This window comes from Eptatretus burgeri, chromosome 15 (genome assembly GCF_056783735.1).
Source record: "Eptatretus burgeri isolate ZD-2024b chromosome 15, Ebu_testis_v1, whole genome shotgun sequence".
In the NCBI taxonomy this organism is placed as follows: Eukaryota; Metazoa; Chordata; class Myxini; order Myxiniformes; family Myxinidae; genus Eptatretus; species Eptatretus burgeri.
The window spans coordinates 37,437,396-37,456,169 of NC_140975.1; the positions used below are offsets into that span (position 1 = coordinate 37,437,396).

An 18,774-nucleotide genomic window follows, 5' to 3' on the forward strand; every position below is an offset into this window, starting at 1 on the left:
TATTATATATGTGTAGAGGTAGTGGGGATGTTTTTGCTTCAAACCCAGGATATTTTTTAATTTTTTGAGTAGTCGAGGCAGCGATCTGCCCTATACACTGCCCAAATAACAACACTGTGGAGGGGGGCTGAGGAATTTCGATGGGGGGGTGGAAGAGTTGTGGTGAGGGGATTTGAAGGCTTGGCTTGGGGAGAGGATTCAAGGTTTGAAGCCTTAGGATTGGGAGGAGAAGGTGGAGGAATTGGGGTTTGGAGGCAGAGGTTAAGGACTTGGGGTTTGGGAGTGGGGGGGGAGGGGGGGTTGATGGCTTGGGGTTTGTGAGGGGGTGGGGTTGAAGACTTGAAGGCGCATCTTACATTGTGTGAATTCTGCGGATCCTGCTAGTTATTAATAATCTCATTGAAGTTCTCAACTGATGGATAAGATAAATCCATTCAAGGCAGCAGGATGGCTTTACCTGGCTTTGATACAAAGGTGCACAAACCATCGCTCGTTTTCACTATTTATGAATGGGTACGAGTGAAGAGCGAACAAAGATACGAGCCGCATAACATAGGCTGCTATGAGTTATTAAGAGAAATAAAGGGAGATTGGAGCAACAGGCGTGACCTCCGGTGATGGTGCTTTGAAAAAGCGTGGACTCACGTCTGAATCTGGTCCTCGGTCAGCCCCCGGACAGCAGAAGGTCACAAACTCGTGGCATCTTTTGTGCACCACAAATGAACAAACTGAGGAAACAAGGACAGCATGTGCTCAGCATTGTAGTGTTTGTAAGAAATCAGATCCGAACCACAGGCGTGCAATAAACAGCCTTTACTCAATCACCGCCATATTCTCTCTCTCTCCTCCGCTCCATTGTCCACCCTCTGTACGAGCACCCTCTCACATCCAAAATCACATGAGCATTTACATCGTCAATGTAACGACAAGGACACAACATTTCCCCTTTCCTTGAAGCCATTTCAGAAACGCAGAATTGAACTTTGAAATGATAAGGAAAGCAACTGATGTAACAAAAAATCCATCACATGGTACCTTAACACATTAACTCCACCAATGTATGGAATTTATTAATTAGCAATATGTTGGAGAGCATTTCCTACAATTACCGATAAGGATATTAAATGTAAGGAACGGAATTGTATTTCTTCACGAACAACGATCACATGAACATTGAATATTTACTTCGCTTGTTCTCAACTTATGCCAAGTACCATAACTGTCAATGTTTCATTGTAACTCTCAAAGTCTTTCAGCCAGGTAGGTGGTCTTCTAACCCTTTTACTTCACACCAGACTGGCGACTGTTTCATCGATTTCATTTCCCTCTTCGGTCGGCATTAGTGCCAGTTCTGGATAGAGGGCCAGGTGCGATGCGTTCCATTTTTTTCACAACTCTCAGCACAATTTTCTCCTGAATCCAGCTATGGTCGGTGTATTTTGAAGTCCTTGTACTCACACGTAAGAGTTTCTTTACTCGCGCATGATCCCCTTGTTTAAATGTCCTAATCTTTGCTCTTCTTTGGTCGGCGCACTGTTTGCTTTTTCTCTGCCTTTTGATGGCAGTGTCCCTCACGTTCAGGTGCAGTTCGGAATCACCGATGACCGGAAAAACGTTCAGCTTGGTGTGCATCTTCCTTTTGTGAAGCAACTCGAATGCCGATACACCGGTAGTGGTGTGTGGTGCTGCCCGATGATTCTGCAGAAATTCAGCTACCGCAGGTTTCCAACGTTTCTTTTCTTATTCCACATTCTGTATACTCCCCTTCAGTGCCCTGTTAAACCGTTCCACAGCACTGTTAGCTTGAGGGTAGTAGACACTGGAATGAGTTCTAGTTCTCGTTCTCTCTACCTCTCTCTACAGAACTGAGAGAAGGCAGTGGACATGATTTGCAGGCCAATTTCGGTAAAAACCCGGTCGGGATTTCCTTTGGTAAAAACCCGGTCGGGAACCAGGTGATGGCATAGCGGCAGTCCCCAGCACCATGTTTGAATGGTCCAACAATTCCCATTGTCACCTTGTGCCAGGGTCCTTCAGGCAGTTCAGCTGGCTGAAGCAGAGTAGAAAAAGTCTTCATGGTTTTGTTACTCAGTTGACACGACACGCATGATATAATGGATTGCACAAGACTCTCCATCTGCGGCCACATTCGCATTCCGGCAATACCGATGCCTTTTGTGGTTAACAGTGTGGTCAGTGCTTGGCGGACATTTCAAAGAGTGAAATGGCGTCTGCAGAGGTACAGTATGTCCTCAACCTTCCCACAGCCCAGACACAGGCTACAGCTTCCTCATCAACTGTCGAGTATTTCCTTTTGACAGGAGACAGTGGGAGATATACAGAAGCCACTGTGCACTCAGTAATCTCAGGGTGCAGCTTAGTTAACATCTGTAGTCAGACGCATCTGTCAAGATGAACGTGGGCAGGTTTGGATCGAAGAGAGCAAGAACAAAGCTCTCCACAACCAGGATCTTTAAAGTAGTGAAACTATGCTCAACTTTGGTCGTCCAGGTAAAATATGTCAGTCCCAGACCAAAGCAGTACATGCAGCAGTTCAACAACTGGCGCATAATTTGTTATGAATTAATTGGACCAAGAGATAAGTCCCAAGAAAGAAACTTCTGTGCCTCACCATTAGCTATGACCTCAACTGGGCCAACCATATATCAAAGTTCACTTTAAAAGTCAGCAACAGACTTGGCATCCATCAAAGTCCTTCCTTGGCAAATATGAATTTCTCATGGCTTATGCATGTGGCCTTTGCCCATTGCTAAATGGAGTAATGCTCCCTCCTTTGTGCTGATTTTCCCACTTCGTGTCTCTGTCTCTGTCTCTGTCTCTCTCTCCTTTGGATTCCTTGGCATCTCCAACAAAGAAGAAATTGAGAGTTCGTAAAACACCTTACCCCAAACAGTCTTGACAAAAGGACATGGCAAGGGTCTCCTGCTTCGTGTTTCCAAACATGATCTATATTTCCTACGAGCCGTGGTTGTGTCTGAATCTCAATTATTTCCCAAATTTGATTAGTCACTCTAATGTTATCCCCCAAATTGATTGACCAATTTGATTGGTCAAGCGGCAAATATGATTGGTCAATATGCCGTAAAATGGTATAAAATCTTGTCCAAGAACTGCAAAACTGGAGGGATTTGTGACACCAAGGAATTTGTGTTCTTCAGTGTTCACGTATTTCATTCAATGGAAATAAAATAAATGTTTTAAAGGCTGTAGAAAAAAAATACGGCCCGTGAGCCCTGGTCAGTTCCGATTTCATCGATATTGGATATATTCACCAACATTCATTGTTTATATTCCAACCCAAATGAACTTCATACTCATTATCTTTCTTCCTGGGCAAAAATTCAGAAGAAAAAAAAACGCTGCGATAAGGTGTAGACATCGTTCCATAGTCCATATAATAGAAGCATTATACCATACAAAAAGCAAAAACTACCAATACTCTTGGAGTTTTAGGACTTTGAAGATTAATTGGTCCAAATGAACTTCATACTCATTAAGACTCATTATCTTTCATCCTGGACAAAAATTCGGAAAAATCACTCAGGCAAGCAGCTGTAGACATTGTTCCATAGAACCATTATACCAAACCAGAAGCAAAAACTATGAATAGTCTACGAGTTTTAGGACTTTGAAGATTAATTGATTGCACTAATTAACTAAGTCAATTGGTGACAAATCTGAAATTTTATTGCGGGAGGTTCTGAAGCATCTCCCCCAATATCATCCCTCCGAGTTTCAAGTCATTCTGACCACAGGGTGCAGAATAATGTTCGAAAGATTGATTGTGGACAGACGGACGGACGGACGGATCGACAGACATGGACCCCCATTTTATAAGTCACTTCCTTCGGAACTGACTAAAAAGGCTGTAATGAAGTGTACCGTTGTTGATGCACTATCTTTGCCACCGCCTTATTTAACACGATAAACAAGTTCTTCGTGCATGTTGTTTGTGTAGTTAATGACATCCCTCAAATTAAACAGTAAGTTTCCTGTTTGGAATGGTTCTCAATTTTGTTTGACTGCCAGACAAGCAGACATGGAGAGGTGAATCTTGCAAAGAGTTTTTGTGGGGGTTCACTCGGCTGCACCTGGGTGGGTTTGAGGGTAGAGGAGCAGCAGCCAAAACCCGAATTCTATCCAGGTTCCTCCTGATGACCCCATCTGTCTGTTTGTTCCTCCTGATACTCCATTGCTGTATTTAGTTAGTTATTTGATTTAAAAATAATTATCTTACTCTCTGCGCATGCACAGTAATGTGGAGTCATCGCACAATGTGAAGTCATCTGCAAAGATGAGATTCCGTACAATTTGCCAAATTCAGAGTCAAAGTACTGTTAAACTGCATGTTCATGTTCCGATCATGTTCCAATTCTTGTTCTGCAGTATTCAAAATATAAACTTCAATTGAAATTAAGTAGTTCCTCAATCGGAGATCAACATCTGGAGACGGACAGACAGATGGGGTGAACGATTGCATAATCCCACATTTCACGTTGCGCACAGGGTAATAAGCACAGAGCCTGCTTCTCTGTCATCACAGACGAGTTGATAGCTTTGTAGTTTTCTACCACCTCTCCTCAGGTCTTGCTTCCTCTGCTTTTTCATCCCTCAATCCCTCCAAGCCATACATGTACAGCAACCCCCTCCTCGTGAAACTCCCAAATATGAAGTGAAGGACCGGAGTAGAGCCCATGAAGGCAAGTGTCCATTTGCGTCAGTGGACAGGTAGAATAACGGATGGAATCATAATGTTGAGGATTGATAACCACCGTGGGAAGCATCTTCAGAGCAAAAGGAGCGTTAACCCTTTGTTTTGCTCCAACGAATGTTAATGCTGAAAACATCAGCTTCTCCTTGCTTCCCATGATACTGAGCATTACTTTGATTAACATTCTGTTGATTCTATCCATTGCTTCCAAAAATACAGGCTTACTGCCTCACCTCCCCTCCTTTGTTACATGTTTTTCCTGCTTTTGAAGCCTCCTTCCTCAGTCTGTTCAATCCCACTTTTCTTTCAAGGTCTTCAAGGAAGGTGGCAGTGCACCACCATATCAGGTCATCCTCCATCTCTCCACATGATCTTTTCTCTCCTCATTAACCTTCCCTTCCCTCTTCCCATCTATTTGCAGTTTCCTTCCCTGTCTCTCCTCTTCCTGTTCATTCATCCCTGTGTTGCGTTCATGCGTTGGCCCACTGCCACATTGTCGGTGTGTTTACTTGTACCCTCTTCACCTCGCTCTTCCATGAGCCTGGATTTTATATCGTCCCCACATGTTACATTGACTCCATCTTCAGCTTCATTCAATGATGACGGCATCATTCCAAAAACAATAATACGTCTTGTTTCTCATCATAACCTTATTATTCAGAAAGAAGAGATTACACAGATTGAAGTTTCCTCCCCGATTCGATTTCCATCATCTTGTGCTGCTATAACCACATGACGGACTGAAACTAAGGTTGCACAAAGTAACACACATTACTGTAAAACAGGTACGTCTTCGAAGAAGCACCATGACATTATTTGTCAAAACATGAAATGGAAACGTGTTGCCAAAACATGAAAACGTCAAAACATGAAATGAAAAAGCATTGTTGCCATTTCAGGGAAACCTTTGCCCTCAATGAGTAAACAGTTAAATTTTGTAAGGACTTCCTTTTGGTGTCATGCCACAGATAATTAAAATTGGCTTCACACAGAGCTAGCTGTGTTCTGGGTGTGCATCTCATTAAAAGTTCAGAGTAAATCCAGAGCCTCGCAGGTGTGTTGTTAATGGAGGAATGAGATTACCATGCTGTGATAACCAGGATAAAATAAAATAAAAAAAACAACTTTGCTGCACTTTAAGTTCTGTAATAACATGAATTGTGAGTCACTTCGAATGATTTTGACTTTGATGTATATTTAATGAATTGTATAATTTTAGATTTCATGAAATAAATTCACAAAGATGAAGGGCCTATTTGGTCCATCATCTTATTCCTTGCTTCCTTGCTTTTGAGTTGTCTACCTTTGGTTCCCAACTCGACTATAAATTATCATCCTGGTGCTTCACAAGCTGAGCGTCCATCGACAAGTACACCGTCCTTCGGAGGGACATTGAGCGGCGGCTGCCCCCATCCCACATCTGATGATATTTGCTTGTGGATGTTAAAAATCCTACTCTACCTTTCAAAAGGCATAAAAATTGTGTGCTGGTGCTATGGTCAAATACTGGTTTATAAAGGGTATTGCATCATGCTCCTATACATGATGCAAACCAGCAGCCACATGCTGCGTTTCGCAGTGAAGATAATTTATTGTCCGTGTTGTAAAACAAAAATTTGACATCCACTGGAAATGCAATTTTAAAAAAATCTTACGAATTATGACAGCAGAGATGAGGCTGCATCTACATGAGTACACATTGTGTATCAAACTCTTTCTGCGTCATATAATTGAACATCTGGATTGCATTTGGCACAAAAGATTATCCAAAACGATAGCACAGAAAATGTAGAAAGCGGATGCCTGAACGACTAAAACTAAAACAACTAGAGAGTTTATAAAACACATTACCCCGTGTCGCCATGAGGAACAAGAACGTAGGTGGGGTCTGCAAGCGTCATACTCTATTTGATTGGACGTGATGACGTAAAATGCAGTAATATTTTGTCCAAGTACAGGACTGCTAAAGAGAAGGGTTCTGAGAGTGTGAAAGAAGTGATTTGTGTTCTACAATGTTCAAATATATGATTAAATTTAAATAAAATAAAGATTTTAAAGGTTGGAGGAAAAAAATAATTTGGCATATCTGACATGTATGGACCGATTTTACTCTGACTTGGCAAAAAGACAACACGTGATGGCAGGCCCTTCGCCAGGGCTCAGTATTAAGGGGGACATATGAACTGGATGGGGGGGGGGGCACAATTATAATATTTAATATTTTTGATAACCCAGTATACTATTGTATTCATGCAGCATTGACGCATCTATACTGAGGTTGCCGTCGCATACTAACCAAATTGATCTCAGCTAGATTTAATATCTCCCGATGTTTTTGGCCTAAAATTATTTGAATGCAGGAGAGCCGCAACAAACTGTCACATTCACAATGCAAATATTCAATGATTAGACAATTGGCACCAATTCAGGTGAACTTACACAAGGTGTTGTGAAGAATTGGCATTAGAAAATTAATACACCAGAGATATAATGACTAAACGGGAGAGGCTGGCAGTTTCAGTGCACTTTCAAATAAGATACAGTAGGCTATGACCTGCGATCATCACGTTAAACTATCAACAGCAAACAAGACCATCCTCAAGATACCACAAAGTCCACATTTAAAGCCGTCAATTAGACAGAGGTAAGGATCTGCACAAAGCACTAGATATGGGATATGCAAAGCACCAAACACAACATTTAACTTAAACATCAGAAGTACAAAGCAGCCGACCACGGCGGGTGCTGACCACAACCACAGCTGCAACCGCAACCACAACCACAACCACAACCTTTTTCCTTTTCTTAGCCATTTTTGTATATCCATGTGTTTTTTCTACTGCTGCTAGCTCGCGCTCTCCGTGACTCATCCCTCGTGACTCGTGTCACTAATCTCACGACTCGCGACATTTGACGATTGACGGTGTTATTTATTAAATGATCCATGCACCAAAAACAGGTTTTATCTGCATAATTTCAAATGTAAGCACGATTGCAAACACGCATATTTTTAAATTTTTATTATAAAATAACTTTTGTAAGATGGAGGGTTGTGAAGGTCACGCGATGCACTTCATCTTTAATTATATAAATTTATGTCTTTTCCTGATTCATATTATCATATTATAACTATATTACATTTATACCTAACTTACAACCAATCAGGTAACCTCCTCAATTGGGCTTCCATATCGAATACGCTGATTGGCTATTCGTTAAAACTAAATGATCCACGATATATATAAACACCCACAGCATCGACATTCAACACGAGGTCTTGCGGCTGTCTGTCGTGTTGGCTGCTGGCGTTATTATCTTTTATCTTGTGGTCTTGGACTGTATTGACTTGCCAATTGCTTTTGGAGATGCGCTGGGAAGTGCACACTTATCTCTTGACTCTTCAAAGGAGGATATTATTAAAGAACAGTTTATCCAAGAAGGCCTTATTATTCACCACGTTGAACATCTGGAATAAGGGTTTTAGTTCACACAGGTGAACTCTTAAACAGCAAGGAGTTCACAGTGGGCGCTCATCCTTAAACACTAAGTTGTTCACAGGATGCAACAGGGCATAAATGAGTGGTGTACAAGTAGGGGGGGCACCAGATGCGCCATGGGGGGGCATTGCACCCAAATGCCCCCCGAGCGATGGGCCTGCGGTGATGGTATACATATGCACGTCATTTTTTTTCGAGTTCAGATCCAAGATGGCCGACGCGGCAATTTTAGTTGTTAAAAAAAAACACCGATGTTGAACACGTCCTCAACCATTTCTCGGATATGCATGGTCCGATTTTGATCAAACTTAGCACAAACACAATACATAATGGCAAACATGTGCACCTCACTTTTTTGTGATCTGATCAAAGATGGCCGACTGGTAGACTGGCAGCCATTTTAGTTGTACATTCAGAGACATGACAGAAGTAAATAGACACCTTAGATTTCTTCATTTCATCTGTATAACGCATTTTTACTCAGTGATTTTGATTAATATTCGACTATTTCTTTGCAAAAACGAGTTCCTGGGTCTTTTAATGATAATAATTAACGATGCCTCAAACCCAGGGAGCACACGATGTTTGCGATTTTCAAAGAGGACGAATTGTTGGCCATTTGGAATGTGGAGTCAGCCAGCATCAGATAGCTCAGAGCCTTGGCATTCCACTTTCTATGGTCAACCAGGTGATTGTGCAATTCAACAACGAAGGCAAAGAATCCAGGGCTTCCCGTTCTGGTCGATCTGGGCACTCAGAAAGGTGTCTTCGAGCTGTCAAGCGGTCCATTGAGAAAGCTTCCCGTTGCAAGGCAGCAGATGCTGCAGAGGAGGTCCAAGTTCGCTCAAGAACTGCCATGTGGTACCTTCATCAACTGGGCTCCGATGGGAGATCAGCTCGGAGAAAACCTCTTCTTAGACCAACCAACATTCAAAGGAGAAAGAAGTGGGCTGATGAGATGGCCACCAGACACTTGGAGTTTTGACAAACTGTATTTTTTTCAGATGAGTCCCAATTTGCTCAGTTTTCTGAGAGTGGATGTGTATGGGTCTCAAGACTTCCCAGTCAAGAGTTCTCTTTGAACCGATTGCAGCCAACTGTCAAACACGGTGGTTTTTCAGTGATCGTGTGGGGAGCAATCTGGAGCACTGGTCGGTCAGAGCTTGTAGAGTGTGTTGGCAACATCAACTCTACGATGTACATTTCTATCCTTGAGGATGGACTTCTCCCCTTCTTCTCTACTGGTCAGATGGTCAAAAACAACACTCTATTCAGGGAAGATGGAGCTCCAACTACAAAAAGACCAAAGAATGGTAGCACAGAAATGGGATCAAGCAACTTCCATGGCCAAGTCAGTCACCTGACATGAATCCCATTGAACACTTCTGGGCCATATTGGATTGAGCTCCGCAGCAAAACTCCAGGAAGCCAACATCACGGGTAGAATTGCTAAACCTTTTGCGTGAAGCCTGGGCAGAAATCCCACATGAGAAAATTTTGGAACTCGTTAGTTCTATGTCTGAAAGATTAAAAGCGTTTAAATCTTCAAATGACAAGTTACCAAATGCTAGTGTATGTATTAAAATGTATCAAATGTACTTCAACTGTTAAATAAATAAATTCTTCAAAAATCATGGTGTCTATTTACTTCTGTCATGTCTCTGTAAATATGGGCTATCCCTTTAACTCCGAACAGCAAAATTACTAAAACAACAGGGGTATGATATCTTATCTTTTTTTTTACTTGTTTCTAATGTTTGGAAATCTTCTGTTCTGCATCACCTGCTTGTTTTAAACACCTAGTGCACCTCAACGGAGAAGATAATTAATTTGTCGGTGGTAATTCAAATTCTCTTGGGTAAGATTACTGGCTGTGCTGGAGGGGTTGAAATTTCTGAAGATTCTTTTATTTTTCTCCACAAGTTCCATCTGCTTTTTGGTTCACGAGCGCCAGCCAGAGTGACCACTATATTCGTTATGTCTGTGTCTGTCTGTCTGTCTGTGTGTCTGCGTCTGTGTGTCTGTCTGTCCAGAGCATAACTCTGTGGACTTTGATCCAATCTTGATGAAACTTGGTTGTGTTCGATATCAATGTCTAGTTGTGTTTTCCTGGATGAGGTTATGCTACGCCCATTGTGGGCAGAGCCATGCCCAAAAAATAGCCATTTTAGGGGGTAGTAGGATGAAAAATCTATCTTCAACAAGGGAATTGACTGAATGGAATGGGTACATGATATTTGAATAGCAAAATGAATTATCTAAAACTTGTCGTTGTCTGATTTTTCATTTTCATCCCAAGATCAAGGTCACAAGGTGAAAAACTTAGAAAATTGCGAATTTTGACATAAAAATCATACGACCGCCAAAACTTTGAGAGCGAGGATGACAATATTTTTTATGCATAATCTTGAGGTCATTCCCCACCTAAAGTCTTGAAACCATTTTGCTCTATCTCGAACACCTTGCCTGTGGCGCCCCCTTCAAGTTTGTTTTTACGCTGATTTCATCAAAGTATGGATAATTATCCGAGGAGTGCGAAATGCCATATAGCCTATATGACATTATATTGTTCCTGGAATGTTCCAGAGGAAGTTTTGCACCAAAGGTCATAATCCTTGACCTTTGACCTTTAAAGTTCACAAAGGTCAGATTTTCAAAGTTGTGGGAATCAAACTTCTGACCTTCTTCGATGAACTAACTCCAATAAGCTATAGCACGTATCCTGTTTCCTTATTTTAATGTCCACAACATTGTTTTGTGACCTTTAAAGATTATGCAAAGGTCAAATTTTGAAAGTTGTTGAACGAAACCGGGTTTTCGACATTTTGCAGCTAATAACCTGTCACCCGTACCACATCATGTTGATCATTTTTATAACTTCGTCAAAAATTATCACATTGTCTCATCCTTGACTTCTGAAACAATCTACATTGTCAAATACCGCTCATGAACCATCGTCGTCTTCAGACTTGTCTTTATAAGTCTGACAGGATAATCCAATGGTAGTGCAGGTACATTTGAGCTGTCTTATCTGGGTTCGATTCCTGACCAAAAATAAAGTTTTGGAATGGTGCTTCGTAGGCAGGACATTGCATGACAATGTGCACCGTCCTTCAGGTCAGGCTGGGTGTCCCGTCTGTTGCCATAAGTTGGTGGATGGTAAATACCCCTCAGTGACTTTCTCGAAGAGTATGCAAGTTATCACCAGCCCCCTGGAAGAAACTACAAATTCTTGTCCAAATGATCTTCAGCCAAATGGCAGGTTTGTGAAAGACTTTGATCAAATGCATTCCTCAGCAGACTCCACAAAAAGGTTTGAAAAATCTGAGCCATTAGAGTAGTAAATGAATTATTGTTCTCTGTAATTTTGGAAACCATTATTTATATATACCTTCAAATATCTTGATTCATTATCATAAACTATTAGGGACCCGTGGAAATACCACGCAATGTTAAATGTGACTTCAAATCCTCAACCTTGGCCTCCCAATGCAAAGGCGTCAATCCCCTCCCCACTCCAAGTCTTCACGCCTCCCAGCCCAAAGGCATCAATCCCCTACCCTCTCTAAGACTGCAACCCCTCCCCCCCAAAAGCATTACTTACCCCTCCTCCCAAAGCTTCAACCTCCACCTTCCAACCCCAAGTCATCACCCTCCCCCTCCCAAACTCAAAACTTTAATCCCCTCCCTACTCCAAGCCTTCAACTTAACCCTCCCCATGGCACTCTCTTGAACCCACTCCCCACCCCCCCCCTAACCAAAAGTCTTCAATCTTCCCCCCAAAAAATCCCCTGAGATATGCAGAAAAGATGTTTGACAATAAACGATCTAAAACCAATTATCTTCTTCATGATGCAATATGCACATCATTAAAAGTAAATAATGACCTCGGGTAAAGACCTTTTACAATAACAATGGTGCCCCATTTGAGAGAATGTCACATAGTTATTTGGGTGGTGTATAACTTACCAGATTGCTGCCTTGATTGCTGAGGCCAATTTTCACAAGATCCATGATGCCGATCAGCTCAAAATCCTCTTAACTGTCACTTTGGTCATTTTACAATGAAGAGAAAACTTATAGGGAGGGCATGGCAATCACGACTATGAAAGCTCTGAAGATGTCTGAACTTCGCAAAGCAGGAAGCCCAACATGGCGATCATTTGATTTATTTTTTCCTCCTAAGAGAAATTGTTGGTGGAGTCAGGTGGACTGTCCAATAGGGTGTTCCACTTTTGCAAAAGTAGTTGCTGGAATGAAGCACTATGTGCCTATCGATTCCACTAGTGAAGTTAGGTGATCCACCAAAGTTTGAAAATTTTCCCGCCTTTTTTTACCTTGGGCCGCCATTTTGAAATTTCAGGAAAAAAATCCATATTTTTGGAAATAATATTGATTTGAATATTTTTTTAAAATATATTTCTCTGTTTAGATGGCCGAATGCACTTCAGTAGGCACCATTATGATAGTAAGTACCCGTAAATATTATTCACAAACTTGTCCCGACATTTTGAGAAGGGGTTGCCATTTTGGAAATTCAGTGAAAATCGTATATTTTGTGTATATCTAATGAAATATATATATTTTTATTCTTTGTGTACTTGCAGATAAACCTTGACTGACCAATGGTCAGGGCTCCTGTGGCTATGTGGGACAAGTTTGCTCATTACAGGAAATTTTGCGAAAGTGCTAATTCTTTGCGTGTCGTAAATGATCTAGCTGAAAGAGGAATTAAGCTGGTGTCTGATTTTATTCATATGTGCAATGATGAGAAACAACGTCAAGCATTGCTACAGTGCGTGGAAGAGCACAGGAACCTTTACCCAGACTGTACGAAACAAACGATATGTTCTCTATAAGATATCTGTGTGGTTGCTTGTTTGCTGGATTGTTATGTTGTCATACGTGACATTTTCACAAAAACGGGTCAGGTAACGGTAAAGAACAAACTCAAAAATCAACTTTCTTTGATATTCTAGAAATAGTGCTTGAACCCCTTATAAGGCCTAGAAAAATTTTCAAATGATGTCAGCAACGCAGGATCATCATAAGACCTCTGCACTGACTGGGCAATATATGCTTGATAAAAATTCTCGGACAGTCTTTACCGTTACCTGACCCGCTTTTGTGAAAATGTCCCTCATATGAAAACCATGTCGCTTAAAACATATTTGGTTGTTCTAATAATTAATCTAATCATTAATAATGTCTTTATGAAAATGCTACAATTGATATTCTGTAAATGCCTAGCAATGTGCCGTGCAATAATTGTCAAAATATGGGATTTTCAGTGAAATTCTAAAATGGCAACCCCGTCTCAAAATGTTGGGACAAGTTTGTGAATAATATTTGCGGGTACTTACAATCATACTGGTGCCTACTGAAGTGCATTCGGCCATCTCAACACAGAGAAATATATATTTAAAAATATTCAAAAATCAATATTATTTCCAAAAATATGGATTTTTCCTGATATTTCAAAATGGCGGCCCGCGGTCAAAAAAGGCAGGAAAATTTTCAAACTTTGGTCGATCACCTAACTTCACTAGTATAATCAATTAGCACATAGTGCTTTATTCCAGCAACTACTTTTGCAAAAGTGGAACACCCTACTGTCCAACCATGGTGTGGATCGGAATGTTAGACAGACAGACAGACAGACAGACACACACATGGAGACACAGGTAATTTTATGCATATATATATATATATATATATATGTATATATATATATATATATATATATATATATATGTAGTCGTCGACTTACGACCAATGCGACTTACGACTACTTTACGACCACGACCACTTTACGACTTTACGACCAGAATGCTCTGCATCTCCGTCCACTCAGACTGCTCAGTTTCCGCCCCAGCGCCCGCCATTGCTAGCGTGTTAGCATGGTCTCAAGATGTCATCCCCAAGATGTCCACCAAGAGGAAATTATCTTTGTCTACTCCTCAACCTGCCAAGAAGGAAAGAAAGGCTATTGATCTCGCCACGGAAATGCAGGTGATCAAACAGTATGAAGGAGGAAAGAAGGTGAACGTGATCGCACGTGATGTTAAGTTATCACACTCTACTGTGTCGACCATTTTGAAAGACAAAGAAAGGATTCGTGAAGCTGTGAAAGGTTCTGCACCCATGCGATCGACAATTATAACAACACAACGGACCAGGCCCATCCACGAAATGGAGAAATTGCTTCATGTTTGGATGGAAGATCAGACCCAAAACGGACACCTTCAAGCCTTTTTACTGTTAGTAACTTTTTACTGTTAGTTACGGTAATTTTTGCATAGGCCTATACAGTACATAGGCCTGTATACTATAAATAAAGCTAAAAATAAAGGTTGGCCGACTTACGACCAAATCGACTGATCGCGGTCGTAAGTCGACGACTGCCTACATATATATATATATATATATATATATATATATATATATATATATATATATATACATATATATACATATATACATATACATATATATACATATACATATACATATACATATACATATATATACATATATATATATATATATATACATATATATATATATATATACATATACATATATACATATACATATATACATATACATATATACATATACATATACATATACATATATATATATATATATATATATACATATACATATATATATATATATATATATATATATATATATATATATATATATATATATATATATATATATATATATAAATATAATAGAGTCAACCCCCGCTTTATCGCGGTTCACCTATTGCTCCCCTGGTTCATCACGGGTTTTCCCTTGGAACGTAACTCATTTTTTCTGCAGATTCCCCCGGTACATCGCAGTAATAATATATAAAATATAAATTATAATGCGTGGTGCTCGACCAGTCACATAACGCACTAGACAAAGTTTTGCTTGTGAACTTTGAAATATTTTCTACGTTTTTTCTCCAAGCCCCACGATGCCGCCCAAACGCCCTGCACCTTCTAAGGCTTCTGGCAAGGAACCAAAGCACCAGAGGAAGGTCCTGGGACGCTCCAGGAGAAGGTTAAGGTGTTCGATATGCTTTGGGAAGGAAAAAGGTTTGCTGCCGTTGGACGAGCACTGCTCGTACCCAGCACCTCAAAACCGACCAGACCAGACGAGTCGATCTCCGGCACCTCAAACCCAATCACTCCCAAACCGACCAGACCAGACGAGTCGATTTTTGGGGGAGGCGTCCATTCATCGCAGATTTTCACTTCGCGTGGGGAGATTTGGAACGTAACCCCCGCGAGAAACGGGGTACTACTGTGTCTATATATATATATATATATATATATATATATATATATATATATATATATATATATATATATATATATATATATATATATATAGTGCAATTGCCAAATTAGCGGGTTAAATGGATAAAGTTAATATAACAACTCATTCGTCTTTAATTAAATGACTCAAGCAATCTATCTTTATCATATCTTGTGGATTCTTTATATTTTCTAAAAACATCTCATGCTCATTAATTTCCATTAAAAAACTCCTTTGGTTAATCAGCAAAACTACTTGCTTTTAGTGATCCAAGGCTCCGTGTGAAGGCGATTTTGAATATGTAGAAGGATACACAACGCTCTAACTCAAGGGAAAAATTGCAGCTTTTCAAATTTCTCGGCAGAGTAACTGCAGTGAGACACTTGCCGCTTACCTGTTTGTCATAGTGCTTGATTACCCACTCAGAAACATTCTCAAAAGCAAGGAGGAGGAATTGGAGTTCCAACGAGAACGATGAAAAATCAATCAAACTGAAGATTCTTACTGATGTTGACTTCACTGATGACATAGCCTTATTGTCAGAATAAGTTGAGCAAGCGCAAGAATTTCCTTCTCAAGAGAGTTGAAAACAAACGCCGGTAAGATAGAGCTCACAATTAATGTTGATAAAACTAAAGTGATGGCATTCAGTGAGGAGAGAGAGAGAGAGAGAGAGAGAGAGAGAGAGAGAGAGAGAGAGAGAGAGAGAGAGAGAGAGAGAGAGAGAGAGAGAGAGAGAGAGAGAGAGAGAGAGAGAGAGAGAGAGGTCTCAATCACTTGGAACGATGGAATAAAACTTGAGACAGTCAATGACTGAGTGTATTTGGTTCCTGGGTTATCACATCTGCTCAGGATATCAAACAAATGAAAGGATATCAAAAGGATATCAAACAAAGTGCATGATATGGAAGCATGGACCCATTACTGTGACACACAAAAAGGGACTTGATGAATGTTTGACTCGACTTCTTCGTTCAGATTTAAATGGCCGTTGGTCTGAGAATGCGACAAATAAAGAGCTCTATGGTTCTCCTCCAAGGCTGTTGTTTAAAATTGAAATGTCTCAGGATTGCTGGGCGCTGTTCCCAAGCCAAAAACGAACCCGTTTCCAATTTTGTACTCCAGACACCTAAACATGGAAGGCTGAAGCGGGGAAAACAAGCTCTCAACTACATCATGTTGGTGAAGAACGACACAGGCCTGGAGACGGAGGAACTGCGCACAGCAATGCATGATTGAGAGGACTGGAAACTGAGGATTAATGTCATCAGAGTTTGGTCGAACAGCCGACTTAATAAGAAGGAGGATCAGGGTGATGATGACATACAAATCCCACGCAGGACAATTATCGACAATTCCTGCATTATGGTTCATCACTTGAACCATAATGTTCTCAGAGGGGACCATTATTGGCAAACAGTTATTCTTATACACTGCATGAACCACTGCAGGCATACCACTGGGTACTGGTGGTAATTCTATACAATATTTAATTGCACAAAGCATTGAGTGATGTGAAACAATATTAGTTTCAACAGAGAGGGGATCCGTTAAAACACATAAAAAGTTTTTTTTGTTGTTCTAAAAAATAGTCAAATAATACCAGTTCATAGTAGGAACCACCTTCATATCTGAGACAAAAGGTTATACTTATTCAGGATGGGTGACAAAAATATATCAAAAGGTTTGAAATGTTTATCAGAATTTTAATGTAAATGATAGCAATTCTTGGTAAATTACGATTGTAAATTCCGATTGTCAGGTCAGGCCAAATCAGATCTGTGACTTGCTGCAAGTACCATGTCTGTCTCTCTCCCCCTCTCTCCCCCTCTCTCCCCCTCTCTCCCCCTCTCTCCCCCTCTCTCCCCCTCTCTACCCCTCTCTCTCTCCCTCTCTCTCTCCCCCTCTCTCTCTCCCCCTCTCTCTCCCCCCTCTCTCTCTCTCCCTCTCTCCTCCTCGCTCCCCTCTCTCCCCCTCTCCCTTTCTCTCCCTCTCTCTCCCTCTCTCTCTCTCTCCCTCTCTCCCTCTCTCGTGCAGCCTTATGGCTGCTGATTGAATCATTGGTTCGCGACATGGCTATGCCACTTATGCAGTGTCCCTATTACCAGTACGCTAGTACTCATTTTGCCGACCTCGAAAGGATGACAGGCTAAGTTAGCCCCACCTGGTGGTAAGTCAGCGGCCAACGGGGCTCGAACTCAGGACCCTAGGATCCCGCGTCAGCCACTCTAATCGCTAAGCCAACCCCAGGCCTAAGGTACCGTGCAAACCTGTACGAACCTGTTTCATGGTCGGATTCTCGGCGACTAAACAGTCTCCCCCACCAGGTTTCCTGGTGAGGAGGGTGTATGGATATGGATACTCAGTAGGACTAAAAACAAAACCTGTCAAAGGGTGGAGGAGCTCCTTGTGAGCCAACAGCTATCCATATCTGGTGCAAAACAGCAACTGTGGATATCCTCCTGCAGTTGCATTACCTCTTTCTTGAAGGTTGGTGGCAGGACTTACACTCTGGCCACCGTAAAACAGTTCATTCCACAGAATACACAAAAAACCGGAAAGAAAAGTGAAAACCCACTCCGTGGGCATACCTCCTGTACAGCTGCCCTTCGCAGGGCAGCTCACCGGATGACGGGATTGGGGTAAAGCCTTCGGGATCCCCATTCTTTGATGATAGGAGGAAAAACATGGGGTAATCTTCCAGAATCAGATTGCAGTGGTTTGTGTCAGTGTGGTGCTGAGGTGCCACCAAGGAGACGGTGGTCTCCTCAGGTTAACATGAAATGATCCCTTCGGGTGGGTGCTTGGAATGTTCTCGAGTTAAGAGAGGATGATCACCTGTCTCTGCTATCATCTGAGCTCCAGTGTTAGAACATCGGTATTGCAGCAATCTCTGAAGTTTGGAGGCCAGATGGTGGTGAGATCATGGTGGGTGGTTATGCATACAACTTGTTCTGGTCGCTATGATGGTTACCATACTCAAGGAGTTGCTGTCGCTGTGTCCAATAAGTTGATTCCAATGATAATTGAGGTAACGTCGGTCAACGAGCGTATTATGAGACTGAGGATTCGTCACTCCTTGGGTGTCGTTTCCCTGGTCTCTTTTTTGCTCCGACTGAGGCGAGTGATCTCGCAGTGAAGGATGCATTCTATGCTACATTTGAGTCTGTGGTTGATCAGTGCCCAAGGTGAGATACTCTTCTAGTCTTGGGGGATTTCAATGCATCG

At 41.4% G+C, this 18,774-nt stretch overlaps 1 protein-coding gene across 1 annotated transcript in view; it reads right to left on the bottom strand.

Annotated features, from left to right (window-relative positions):
* Nucleotides 1-18,774, bottom strand: part of LOC147011938 (protein kinase C alpha type-like) — a 334,968-nt gene that overhangs the window by 218,513 nt on the left and 97,681 nt on the right. The window contains exon 3 of the mRNA XM_085857692.1: nucleotides 646-728. Coding sequence (XP_085713818.1) covers nucleotides 646-728 — 83 coding nt within the window. The remainder of the gene's footprint in view (nucleotides 1-645; nucleotides 729-18,774) is intronic.